This window comes from Cibotium barometz, chromosome 30 (genome assembly GCF_041138505.1).
Source record: "Cibotium barometz isolate CiBa-2024 chromosome 30, ASM4113850v1, whole genome shotgun sequence".
NCBI classification, from domain to species: domain Eukaryota; kingdom Viridiplantae; phylum Streptophyta; class Polypodiopsida; order Cyatheales; family Cibotiaceae; genus Cibotium; species Cibotium barometz.
Window position 1 is genome coordinate 40,801,179 of NC_141075.1, and position 13,312 is coordinate 40,814,490.

At 46.4% G+C, this 13,312-nt stretch overlaps 1 protein-coding gene across 2 annotated transcripts in view; it reads left to right on the top strand.

The window, feature by feature from the left end:
- The first annotated feature begins 1,464 nt into the window (after nt 1–1,464).
- LOC147621490 (acyl-CoA-binding domain-containing protein 1-like) overlaps nt 1,465–13,312 on the top strand; it is a 101,774-nt gene continuing 89,926 nt past the window's right edge. For both annotated transcript variants that reach the window (XM_086824249.1, XM_086824250.1), the window contains exons 1-2: nt 1,465–1,622; nt 1,756–2,438. In XM_086824249.1, coding sequence (XP_086680375.1) covers nt 1,786–2,438 — 653 coding nt within the window. In that variant the 5' untranslated portion in view covers nt 1,465–1,622; nt 1,756–1,785. The remainder of the gene's footprint in view (nt 1,623–1,755; nt 2,439–13,312) is intronic.

Sequence of the window (13,312 nt, forward strand, 5' to 3'; positions counted from 1 at the left end):
TCTCTCTCTCTCTCTCTCTCTCTCTCTCTCTCTCTCTTAGATGTGACACAGGACCTCAAATAGTTTTTGAAGAATTAATCAAAAGTCACTTATACATCAAAGATTTAACTATAGAATTGAATCAAATTAACAAGATTGAGCATAAACTAAAATAAAAACATGAGATAGAATAGATAATACATCACCACACAGAAGACAAGTATTGGGTGCAATCTCCCCTCTCCGACGTGTGTGGCTCTTTCTGGTATTTATGCCATATTCATATTTTTGGCCCTTGGAGCTAATAATAGCACTTTTTTCACTTTTGGGCTTTTGCTTTACATATAAATAACCTTGTCAAGGTTTCTAAGGCTTATACATGACAAAATCTTTGCCCAATGATAAATACTGATTGGCCTTTACACATAAAATAATCTTGTGCACACTCACACATAAAATAACCTTATGCACATTCGCATATAAAATAATACTACCCACACTCGCACATAAGATCTAGCCACATGATAGGCTACAAATGATTAATACAGTTATAATACATGATTAGTATATGATCTTCATCTTACCTCAATCGATACCCTCGTACAGTGCGACATCTCAATCAGTATCCTCGCACATCTTGGTACCTATACTCATAGATATAATCCATGTTAGTTAAACAATCAATTGAACACATTAATTAATCCCAACGTCGTCATGAGAAATAGGCAACCATAATATCAAATTACATGTACCAACATGTACATCCCTGATATAAAATAAGAAATATAATTTCCAATAATCAAGAGTAATTCTCATAACAATATGATACCTTCTTCACTCTGAAGGGGAGTTTCTTAGATATTTTGGAGTCTAGTAAGTGCCCAATGGTGTGTGAAACACTTTAGGTGTGAACACCCTCTTATTAAGAGAACATAATATAGGGCCTTGGTGTCTATATAAAGCAATGTACATGGTGGAATTATTATTATAAAGTGTACATGCCATGTGTGGAGTTCACACGAGGGGCTTGGTTAAAACGAAGCCCCTAGGTGCATACATTAATCCTTGAAGTTTTCAAATCATGCAATTATAGAAGAGGCTTCTTTTTGGTGGAAGAGTTGCGATCAGTGCATAGGCTTAACCGGGATTTAGGCTTGAAAATCACTAGAAATCATACAAATGCCGTGATCTATAACTAAAATGTACAAAATTCAACCCTTAAAATTAAAGGTGATCGAATTCCAACCCGGATTTCTAAATTTCAACCAAAAAAATTACACTAAGAACCGGCCTTGTTGGCTTTACTCACCACTCATTAAATGAACAGGGTCCTCAAGCTGTGTTGATGGAACCTTTCTAGTATGACGATGATGATGCCAATAAAAATTTAATGGATTTTTAATTTTTTTATGTGGTATGTATTTTTGGCGGACATGGTTTCACATAGAAATCTCTTGACCTTCCAAAAGCTGCACTTTTTGGGCTTTTTGTCACAATAAAAATTGTAAAAATTGGAAGTTCACAATCACAACGTACATGACACCACAGCACCGCCCCTGATTCCATCAAGTTTTCGACTTTGCGTGTGCTGATTTCATACACAGAGGGAGAAACACAGAGGTTATGACTTCGATCACAAAAGAGTAAGAGCCTTCTGTGCAGCGAAGATTGCTTTCCTTTCTATGTAGAGCGATGGCTTGCTTTTCATGGTTTCCAACCTTGTTTCAGATTGTTGGACTCTTGGGTTTTGTGAGCTTATTTTATTTCTCTGTGCAGAGATTGATCAATACACCAACATTTTTAGCCATGGCCGATTGGCAGGAATGGATCAACTCCTGCTTCATCTCGCTCATCTTCGCCTACATGCTTGCAAAGCTCATCTCAATAGTTCTCTCTTTCCGAAAAGACAAACTGAGAGTCGAGCGGGAGTGCGAAGAAAGCCCTAATTTTACAGAGGTTATTGCTGCAGAGAACCCTGATATTGTACAGCCGGCTGCAACGGTCCTAGACCAGCACGTCCTCTACAATGTGGGGAAAGCAGATGATACCCAGGCTATGCCTTCAGGTAATTCCAGTGAAGGCATAGATGAGACACGTGGAGAGCTGAGCAAAGACCGAGATGCTGATGCCGACAGCGCCACAATCATTCTAGAGAGACTTCTTCCTGCACTTGGTATTACAAAGGATGCAGAAAGTCAGGAAGAAGACATGGACAAGGAAAAGATGGAAGAAGAAAGCCTCCTTTCTGATGAAGAGGACTGGGAGGGCATTGAAGGTACCGAGTTGGATAGAGCTTTCGGAAAAGCAGCTTCTTTTTTTGAAAAGCTGGTTTTGAACCCTTCTTCCAAGATCTCAAATGACACGAAGCTTCAGTTTTATGGCCTTTACAAGCAAGCTACCGAGGGTCCTTGCTCTTCTCCTCAGCCCCCAGCCTACCGGCTCTCTGCCCGAGCCAAATGGTGCAAAACCAATCGACTTGTTTATTATGTTGCAAAAGTGTGTGTGTAAATATGAGAGAGAGAGAGAGAGAGAGAGAGAGAGAGAGAGTTATATTAACGTCTACAAAAGACCAAATGGTCTATGAGACCAAAAGTGTTACAATATCCATGAAGTGACTAAATCATGGGAAAAATATAAAAACTGATACAAAGATATAAGTGATGGGATATGTAGACTCTTGGCACGAGTGACTGAGTAGAGGCTTTCTACGGCCATTGCTTGTGGAGGGGCACTCTTGTGTCTTTGACAATCTCTTGGATATGAAGCTGTTGAGTGGACATCTCCTCAGACTAGTGGTTATTGGGCTTTTGGCTCGCTATACCTGGATTGCTCCATCTAAGGAGACACCTGGGAGGTGGGGTGGCACGTGGGCTGCTTATATGTGCTGCATGGGTAAGAGCTCTCTTATGGTTGCTGGCTGGTGCCTCCATCCTAATCGGACGGTAGAAGCTTGTGATGGAGGGCTCTGAGGTATCTCAAGTCTGCATTTGTGCCTTTCTGCACAGTTGATCTCTGTGGCGACATAGCTTCATCAGGTAGAGCTCCCGGCATTGCTGGTCTAGGAAGTGAGTGACCTGAGATAGAGGGCCAAATCCTTCCGTGAACAGGCAATGAAACTTCCTTTGTATCTTTATGAGGATTATAGAGTCATGGAAAAAGAGTGGAAAAGAAACTAGCTTTCTATGCTAAAAACATGCAACCGTGAAGACAATATACGTAGCCATGTGGTTGATACAAGGTTCTGGCCATATAATGGGGTCATCCAATGATACCATCCTCCTTCAAAATAGAGCGTAAGGTGGTAATGATATCTCCCTTCTGCGATAAGAGCTCTCCATGTTTTTGAAGGATATCTTGCATATGTAGCTAACAAGTGGGGCTGAGATCCCTTGGGTTGGGGGCGTATGGCTCTCAGAAGAGATTGTGCACTTTCTCTCTAGTGATTCTTCGTGTGCATCCAGATAAGTTCCCTAGCCCTTACCTAAACTAGAATTTTCAACTTCTAGGAGAAAAAAAATGAAATGATGAGTGCATGTTTTGCAGGGTTGCATCATTCATAAGGAACTCATAAGTGACATAAGCGTATTGGATATCCATATATAGTTGAAAATCCCTATATTATAATGGAGGAGATATTGATTGTAGAAGACATACAACTTGAGCTCGATTGAAGACTAAACAAGATTGTGAAATTGGGGCTGTTGAGCTCCTTCATGCAGACGCCTTTGAAGACTCATTGGGACGTAGGATTGTGGATCTTGTGGTATCTGCAGAGTATGAAGGATGTTGGACTCTTCTATGATACTAGAGGGGGAACGACGGATGGAGTCAGACTCCACGATTGGAGTGACTCAGATTGGGGGGGGGAGATCCAGACACGAGGAGATCTACATGAGGCTACAGTTTACCCTTGGCTCAGGAGCTGTTTCATGGAGCAACAAGAGGCAACCAACTATTGCCTTGTCGTCTACAGTCTGCAGAGGCAGAGTATCGGGCTGCTTGTGGTGCTGCTTGCGAGGTGGTGCGGTTGCAGAGGTTACTTGGCGAGATTGTGTTTCCACTGGCAGAACCCACGGTCATTGAGAGTCACTTTGTTCGTGAGAAGTTTTTTGTTGATGACATCTTGCTAGAGTTTTGTTCGACGGAGGACAATGCGGCAGACCTATTCACGAAGGCTCTACCTCAGGCGATGCTCCGGCAGCACTCTAGCTCATTGGGGTTGGTTCCGCATCTAGGAGCTGAGAGGTGTTAGCAATCATCTCCTGTTTGTACATTGCACACCAGGGCTAGTGTTGTGGGTGTGCGCGCCCATTTAGGTGTTTTCCCATTTTTCCATGTATTTTTTCCATTTTCTTTGGTCATGGGAGGGACTGCTGAGTTGGCCGACTGGATGTGTCGTGGTGGCCGACTTGATGTTGCTGGCCGACTAGTGTCTTTTCCAATTGTGGGCCTTTTGTCTTGTTGTCGGCCTGTTTTGGGCTGGTCGACCAGCAGCCTAGGGCCATATATATAGATGGCCTTGCCCCCACACTCCATTGTATCATTGGGTATTGTGTACCGGATCTTGTATATAGAGCAGTGGCCATTCATTCTGTTTTGGCACCTATGATTTCAAGAGAAACCACTTGAAGAGAGTACCCTTAAAAGACTGATTGTATGCAATAAGGAGCATGCACTTTTAGAGCTCATTGGGAGCTCGTAGTGGCCCATTGGTGGTCACATTGAACGACTAAGATGTTGCAGCAAAGAAAATCAACATAAGATGATGAGTTGACTGAGTACAAAGATCTGTGCAGTCAAGACAGCATAGAAGTGAACACAAGGAGGAGGGTACAGACAAGTACGTGCATGCATGTGAAGCAGGGTTGTGGAAACAAGTGCCTGCAAGTACAGATTGGTACCGTTGCTTCCTCCAGTGCTGTTTCACGAGCTGATTTTGGTAAGCTCCTCATCTGTTCATCTATCTCTCTTTCTATTGCTTGATGTCTGTTGCAGATATGAGCTATCTGGCCCCTTGTGAGAGGAGGGGTATGGGAGATTGACAAGGGTTGAGACAGAGTTTGGACAGCATATGTATGTATGAGCTGAGATGTTGAATCATGTACTTGAGTTATGCCAGATGTATGCTCATGGCTGCCCTGCTTAGTGGTCTTGGCTGATCAGAGGGAGGCACAGTGTGTTATTGTGAAACACAGATCTGTGTGCATAGATCCTCTGTGCTAATAGAGATATTGTGGGCCGTCAGATTGGACATACAGGTGTAATCTCTTGGCTGATTTTTGTTGTACTCAGCCATTCATATTTTTGAAATTGAATGAAGAAATACCGCAAGGGGCACCAAGCTTTGGGGCCAACAGGTGTCGCTTTGTTTTCAGATTTGGGCACTCTAGCTCCAATCTGTTTTGTTTTCATATCTAGACTACAAGTGGACGGGTGACTGCTAGTCTACCACACTCTGGTTTCTATCAGAGGCCGGTTTCAAGGTTCCGTTGCCGGGACAATCATCAACTTTCTGAAGGGGGTGAGCTCGTGGTTGCTTTGAAGAAAGCCATGTTCGCTGAAAATTCAGCAAACATGTCTGATACAGAGGATGAGTACTTCTATCATGAAGAAGAAGAGCAAGAGACTTCTCCTGAGAGAGATGTATCTGAGGATATTTTTGCAGGAGAACAGGCTGTAGATGTTGAGGCTTATGAGGATGTAACACAGCCAGAAGATGTGCATGGTAAAGAGGATGATGATGCTCGGTTCAAAGATCGCTTGGCTAGTGTTATGGATTTTTTTATGCAGCTCACACAGAGTGAGAGATTTGTTGAATTTATGAGATCTCGCACAGAACCCCGCACAGAGCCCGAGAAAAAGAAGAAGAAGGTTCGTTCAAAGAATCTTCCTCAGGGTCATAGTGGTGCCATCCCACAGGAACCATCTTTTGGCCAGTTTCCGAATATGCAGCATGCTTATGGTGCAAACTCTCAGAGTTCCTTCTATGGACAGCCACCTATTCCTCAGCAGAACATGCATCCAGGTTATTTTGGTGGTGGCTCGGTGTTCCAATCCATGACTGGGGGTTACCCCGGGGAGGCATGGGTATGCACGGGCCTTTTGGAGCTAATTTTCAGCCTGGTATGCAGGGGAATATGTATGGTGGTATGCAGTCCGGTATGGTTGGAAATATGTTTGGAAGCATGCAACCTGGGATGCAAGGCAATATGTTTGGTGGTATGCAGCCAGGTATGCATAATGGAATGTTTGAAAACATGGCTGGGATGTATGGTATGCGTGGTATGGGAATGGGAAATGTTGACCCAATGATGGGTATGAATGTTGGGGGCAGCAATCTTGCGAAACCACTTCCATATGATAATCTAACGCCTATGGGAAAGGCGAAGGATTACAAGGAAGGGGGAGCTGCAGTGAAGTTTGACACATTCAGTGGGGCCAAGGATAAACTTAAAGCACTTACCTTTTTACAGCAGTTTGATGCTACTTTTTCTGGTGGGAATTACACAGAGTCCTCTAAGGTGAGGAAAGCTGCCACTTTTCTCAAGGGCAATGCTTTGCAGTGGTGGTCTACTCTTCTTTTGCAGGGCATAGCACCCACTACATGGGTCCAATTCAAACAGGTTTTCTCTTCCGTATGGCTCACATCTACATTTGAGGTGGATGTTATGACCACATGGCACAAATTGGATGCTTCAAAGTGTGATAGTTTGGAGGATTATAACAAGAAGTTTTGGGAAGCTTTACTCCTTATCGTGTAGTGCCATTGTCTGAGCAGGTAGAGAAGTATTGTTGTGGACTGCCCAAAGAGGTACGAGATTATTGTATAAAGACGAGTAACGAACATGTCACAGATGATTGAAAATGCTATGACAGCTAATGCGTTACTCACAGGTGGTTCATCTGGGTTTAAAGGCAGTAAGAAATTGAGCAAGAAAGCTGAAAAATTTGGGCATGCTTCTCGTGATGCTAAAGGGTCTTCAGAGACAAAGTATAAGAAGTTGCCAATGCCCAAGAGGACTTCTGAGGAAAGACAGGTTTTGAGAGATGCTCATAAGTGTTTTTACTGTACTGAAGAGGGGCATATGTCATTCAATTGTCCCAAAAGAAAGTCCCAAAAGGACTCTGACAATAAAGGAGAGCCCAAGCCAAAGAAACAAAAGCCTTCTGCAGGCTTAGTTCCTGATCTTGTGGGGGAACAGCCAGGTGGTGAAGCCACAGAGTTGTGCAGGGCATGGGGCAAAGTGAGAGATCAGAATGCCTTGATCTTCTTTGACACAGGTGCTAGAGCCAACTTCATTTCACCAGATTTGGCTGGCCGATTGGGGATTCGCGCAGAGGAGATGGGGCCGTTACATGAGGCTAATATGGCTTGTCCAGGGTATGCAGAACCCGTTACTCCTATCATTGGGAAGCTTCGGCTTCATTTGCAGGGTTATGTGGACAGCGAAGAGTTCTTCATCATGCCTTTGGATGGCTGTGATGTTTTGTTGGGGATGCCATGGTGCCACAGGGTACATGCGGTGGTGGACACTTACAATAGGAAAATCACTCTGACTCATAGAGGGAAAGAACATGTATTGGATATAAAACTCAAAGGGGAATCTGTTCCTATTGTATCCGCTTCGGCGATTTCATCAGTAATGAAAAAGCATCTTTCCGCGTACTTGATTTATGTAAAGGATGCACAGGATGATGAGTCTAAGTCTAATTTGTCTATGTTAGATAAGGACAGGACTGATTTCTTATGTAGGTTTCAAGATTGTTTTTCCGAGTCATTGCCAGGAGAACTTCCTCCTGAGAGGCCAGAGGGCCTGTATGACCTCCGCCGGTGGAGTCGCCTGGCGGTCAATGGCCTCCCTGCATCGGGCTCTCCATATGTGCCAAGCCGTCATGCTGCTGATCATCTCCCATCTGTGCCCGTCCCCCTCCTGAGGGACTGCCGAAGAGAAGTCTGGCGTCGGAACCACCGCCATCGCCCTGTCAGAGACCTGGATGGTCGCATTGCCAGGGACGTCCTCATATCCAAGGGCCGGGCCGCTGTCCGTGGCCCAAGCCACCGCACCCCACCCCACGTCACCAGCATCTCACCTGGCGAGCCTGCAAAAACCATCCTGAGAGCGCGCTGCCAGACCTGCTGTGCCTGCGGGCAATCCCATAAGCAGTACCGTTGCGACTCCTGTGCATGGCCGCACCGAGGGCAGGACGCTGGGTGTCTGCCAAAAGCTAGCCAAGCCCCCACAGCCTGTCCTCTATGCGCTGTGAGCCAGAGAAAAAGCGTCACCTTCCGGGGCCGGAAGCTGGCCCAAAGGTGTTGGGTTTTATGCTGTGTATATGCACCCAGAGGAGTGCTAGTGATCATCAGTAGATTACTGGGGCACTTTTTACTTCAGTTAGTGGAGGTTTTTTCCCCCAGTTTAGTTCAGTTTCACTTATATGCAGTTTATAAGTGTTTTGGTCCACCCGGCACATTTATGGCCGGACATGTGAACACTTATCTTTTAGGGTCACTATCATGTGGCTATTGTACTTCATCTTTTTGATCATTGAAGCATACTGAAGTCGTGTTCACTCCTCTCTTGGTTTCCACGCCTGATTGTCTTCTGTAAACCCTAACCCTAACACCCAATCCCTTCAATTGGTATCAGAGCATTGAAGCTGCTCTGCCCTGCCCGTACATTGCCAGTGTTGTGCGCCGTACTGAGGTCTCAGCATCTGCTGCCTGTACAGCATCCGTACATCAGCGCCGCCTTCAGTCACACGTGCGCACTAGCTGCCCGTACATCCAGTCAAGCGCCGCCTTCAATTACTGTCAGGTAACCTCTGCGCCTGCTGCCCGTACCTGGTCGCCTTCAGTCGGGTACTACAACTACTCGTCGCCTACAACTACTCGTCGCCTACAACTATTGTACTGCGCCGCCTTCTACCCGTACACCTGTGCGCCTTCAGCTACACATTCACCTGTGCGCTTGCTGCCCGTACACTTGCTTCCACACCTGGCGACTGTACAAACATTGCGCATTCTGTACCTGACGTGTACCTGCTCGCCCAACACAGAACTGTACCTGCCCGTACAGTAAGCGCTACCTGCACAGTACTTCCACCTACATCAGTCCTGTGAAGTACAGTCATTTGTACTTGCACTTTGGTGATCAGTACCTGCAGAAATACCACAACCTACACAGTCATTCAGTGGTAAGCATTAAAATTCAGTTTTTGGGCATTTTTATTTTCTCTGTGAAAAATATACAGGCACAACAGGCATATTTTCTAGCAAAGAACAATACAGGTTTTTTTGCACAGTTTGGGTGCAGCAAATTTGGGCATTTTTGGGGCATTTTGGCATTGTGTACGCCATTTGCTGCTCTACTCAGTCATTGGTGCATTGAGCTGCACATTCAGAGGATTGAGAGTGCAGGCAGATTTGGGTGAACTGTATTCAGTGGAGTACAGTTATTATCAGGGTTTCTGCTATTAGGTTTTTTGGTAAACAGGTACAACATTGTGCGTAAAGCATAATGGCAAATCAACAGCAAAGTGATGTATTCACATATTTGTCTAAGGAAGACAAATTGGATGGCACGAACTACTCCTTGTGGAGTTTTATGCTGAAAAATGTGCTTGTGGCAAAAGGTCTTTGGGATTTTGTTAGTGGTGATGAACCACGTCCAGGTCCATTGGCTCCAGAGACTCCTCCCCAAGGGGGTGCTCGTGGACGAGGACAACAGGTACAGGCTCCAGGACAGCCATTGCCTGTTCAGAGAACAAATGCTCAAAAGACATGGGATGCCAGGGATGCACAAGCTTTGTCACTCATTGCATTGTCAGTACAGAGGTCCATTATACCTCATATTCGTTCAGCTGGCTCTTCACAGAATGCATGGGTGACTTTGGAGCAGATGTATGCTGCTCGTAATGAGGCTAGGATCTCATTTTTGAAAAGAGAGCTGGAAAATCAGAAAATGAATGAAGGAGATGATATGTCTAGCCACTTAAACAAGCTGTAGGATTTGAGAGAGCAACTCATCAATGTGGATGAGATTATTCCTGAGACACAGCTTGTGTCCACCATCTTGCACTCTTTGCCAAGATCTTACTTGGCTTTTCATACCTCTTTGAAGCTCAGCATGAGGAATGCTGTTGAACCCCTCAAGTATCAGGAACTTGTTGCTCTCTTACTACAAGAGGAGCAAATGAGGAAGAATATGAATATGAACACAAATGCTGAACAAGCATTTACTACAGGTCAAAAGGGGAAAGGAAAATCTCAGCCAAAGAGTGCAAATCAAAATTCAGGTGATGGTGGTTCTTCACAGGATACCAAGAAAAGTGATGGACAGCCCAAGAAGAAGGGCAAATGTCATTACTGTAAGAAGCCAGGTCACTACATCACGGAATGTAGGAAGAGGATTGCCATAGAGAAGGCAAAGGAAGCTGGGATGTTTGTTAATGATGCTTCTAAAGCTCCTCCAGAGACTGCTTCTTTTGTTGAGGACAGGGATTACTGTTTTTATACATGCAGCTATGATGCCTCTTGGTCTTCACAGGCACTCAGTTTGACAGAGCATGCATGTACTTGGTATTTTGATAGTGGTGCCTCAAAGCATATCACATCTCGCAGGGATTTGTTTAGTCATGTTGGCCCTGCCCCTGTTGGCAAAACTGTTCAGTGTGCCAACAATGCTTCATATCTAGTTCGTGGCATTGGGGAGATTCAGCTCACAGCCATTGATGGCTCCATTCTCCGCCTTACAGATGCCTTATATGTACCAGGGATAAAGAAGAATTTGTTGTCCATCTCTTCTTTAGCACATTGTGGAATGCAAGTCCACTTTGATGATGATAAATGCATGGTCAGAGACAAAGCTAATGCCTTGACCTTGATGCTTACTGGTACACTATGTCATGGACTTTATCAATTGGATGCATTTCAGCCAGTGGATCAGTCTGCTTATCATGCATTCACTCTTACTCCAGCTATGGTTGATGCGGAGTTATGGCATGCTCGCATGGGGCATGTAAATTTTGGTAGTCTTATGCTTATGCAGCGACATAATATGTTTACAGATCTACCTCTCATGGAGAAGCCTCCAGATCACATTTGTGAAGGATGTATTTTGGGAAAAATGCACAGGTTTTCCTTCCCACGTGATCAGGCTCTAAGAGCAACTGCAAAGTTGCAACTTATACACAGTGATCTTTGTGGTCCCATGCAGACGAAGTCATTAGGTGGTTGCTTCTATTTTGCAACATTTATTGATGACTTCTCTCGTATATGCTGGGTCTATCCTTTGACACAGAAATCACAGGTATATGATGCATTTTTGGCCTTTGTAGCACTTGCTGAGACAGAGTCAGGATGCAAGGTGAAGACTCTCCGTTCTGACCGAGGGGGGGAATATATGTCACATATGCTGAATTCCTTTCTTGGGAGTAGAGGTATAAAACATCAGTATACTACTCCTTACACTCCACAGCAGAATGGGGTTGCAGAAAGGAAAAATCGGTCACTCATGGAGATGGCCAGATTTATGCTAAAGGCAAAAAGACTACCACATATCCTTTTTTTTTTTTTTTTTCCGAGAAAAGATCCTTTCATTAGTTATATAAAAACGCCCGTAGGGCTACAAAAGATCTCTCCTACTCATAAGAGAAAAAGAGCAGTGAATACAGCAAGGCAGCCCGGGAGACTCTCCCTAGGTGCTGCAAAATACAAGCATCAGTACTAAGGACTGAGGGGCTAGATCATACAATGGGGGGGGGGGAATAGCCAAACAGGTGGCCTGTAATGCCAACGGGGGGATCCCGTGTGTAAGGTGTAGAAGGGGCCGCTGCGCCAGGTGGTGTGAAAAGCCTGGCGCCGCAAGATCGCCTTGTCCGAGTCGCCCCGGATGCGGTCATACTGTCCTCGCAGGGTGTGGATCAACTCCTGCCAAATCCCCCGTACAGTCTCTGCTGGTGGCTCCAGTCTCCCCTCAAAGGCCGTGAAACACCGGGCCCTCCAGGTGAACCAGATGGTGAGGCTGCTGAGGAGCTCCCATCGTAAATCCCTCTCCTGTGTCCAGCTGGCGGACGAGAAATCCGGTGCCGGAACCAGGCGAGGCTGGCCCCTAATAAATCTGATGGCCTGACTGCCCTGCTCCATCTCATAGCCCATAGCAGGCCCTGACGAAGTCGACCAAGCAGCGGCACCCCACGTAAACATACCCTCTGGAGAGAGGGGGGCCAGAATACGCAGCATCCGCAACCAAATCTGCTGTGCCTGAGGGCAGTCCCAAAGGCAATGTCTCTGTGTCTCCATAGGGTGGCCGCATCGAACGCAGGCCGCCGGAAGACCGCTGTAAACAAGCCAGGTGCCAACTGCTGAGCCCCTGTGGGCGACCAGCCACTAAAAAGCCGAGATCCTGCGGGCCTGCCGACTAGCCCAGAGCCGAGCCCAGAAATCCTCCAGGAACTCCTGTGAGAGTCCCTGCAATCGCCAATGCCCCGCTGCCGCTGGAGAAACCGTCCTCGCCGTCAAAATATGCCGTCCCAGCCGAACAGTATACTGGAAAAAGGTGATCTCTGTGGCCTCAAGGGATGCATAAGGATCATGCCACTAGTACTCCCCGGGGTCCCACTGTAGCCGGGCCAAGGGGCGCGCTGCATATGCCCATATACGCCAATCCGGGAGCACATCAACAGGGTCGGGGTCAATATGCCACTTCCGAGAAGCGGCAGCCACTACCCGAATCCTCTGAAAGGTGCACTCTGCAACCAAAGGCGACTCCACCTCCACTCTCTGGAGTCTACCCTCATCCTGAATCTCATAGTAGAGGCATCTGCCATCCTCAGTGCTAGCTCTGACAGCAATCAGGATCTCCAACTGTGTAAAGGCTCCCATCCACCGTGGGGCCACTGGCTCGAGAGACGTGAACCACTCCTCTGTGAGAGCCTCCTGTATATCATCCCTCATAATCAACCCCCCTCTGAAGTGACTCAGCCTCTCCACCTGGATCTCCTCTGGTAGACTGCAGAAAGCCTGCCAGTCTCCAAAACTACGAGCTGGGCCTGCCGCTAAAGGTCCCCAGGCTAAACGAGGCCGAGAACCCAGCATATGACCCTGCTCCGTGCGAACCGCTGGGCTCCAGATGAGCGGCTGCCTGGCCCGCTCCTCAACACAAGAAGGAGGCCGTTGAGAGAGCCCCGGTCTCAGCAGCTCCCAAGCTCTCAGGATACTCAAAGCAAATCTGTCCTCCCATCCTCTACTGAGGCCTGTCCTCCTCATCTCTATGAAGATCCAGCGAATCTCTGGTGCCCAAGTACCCCCTGCAGGGGGCGCCCGAGCTTGCAG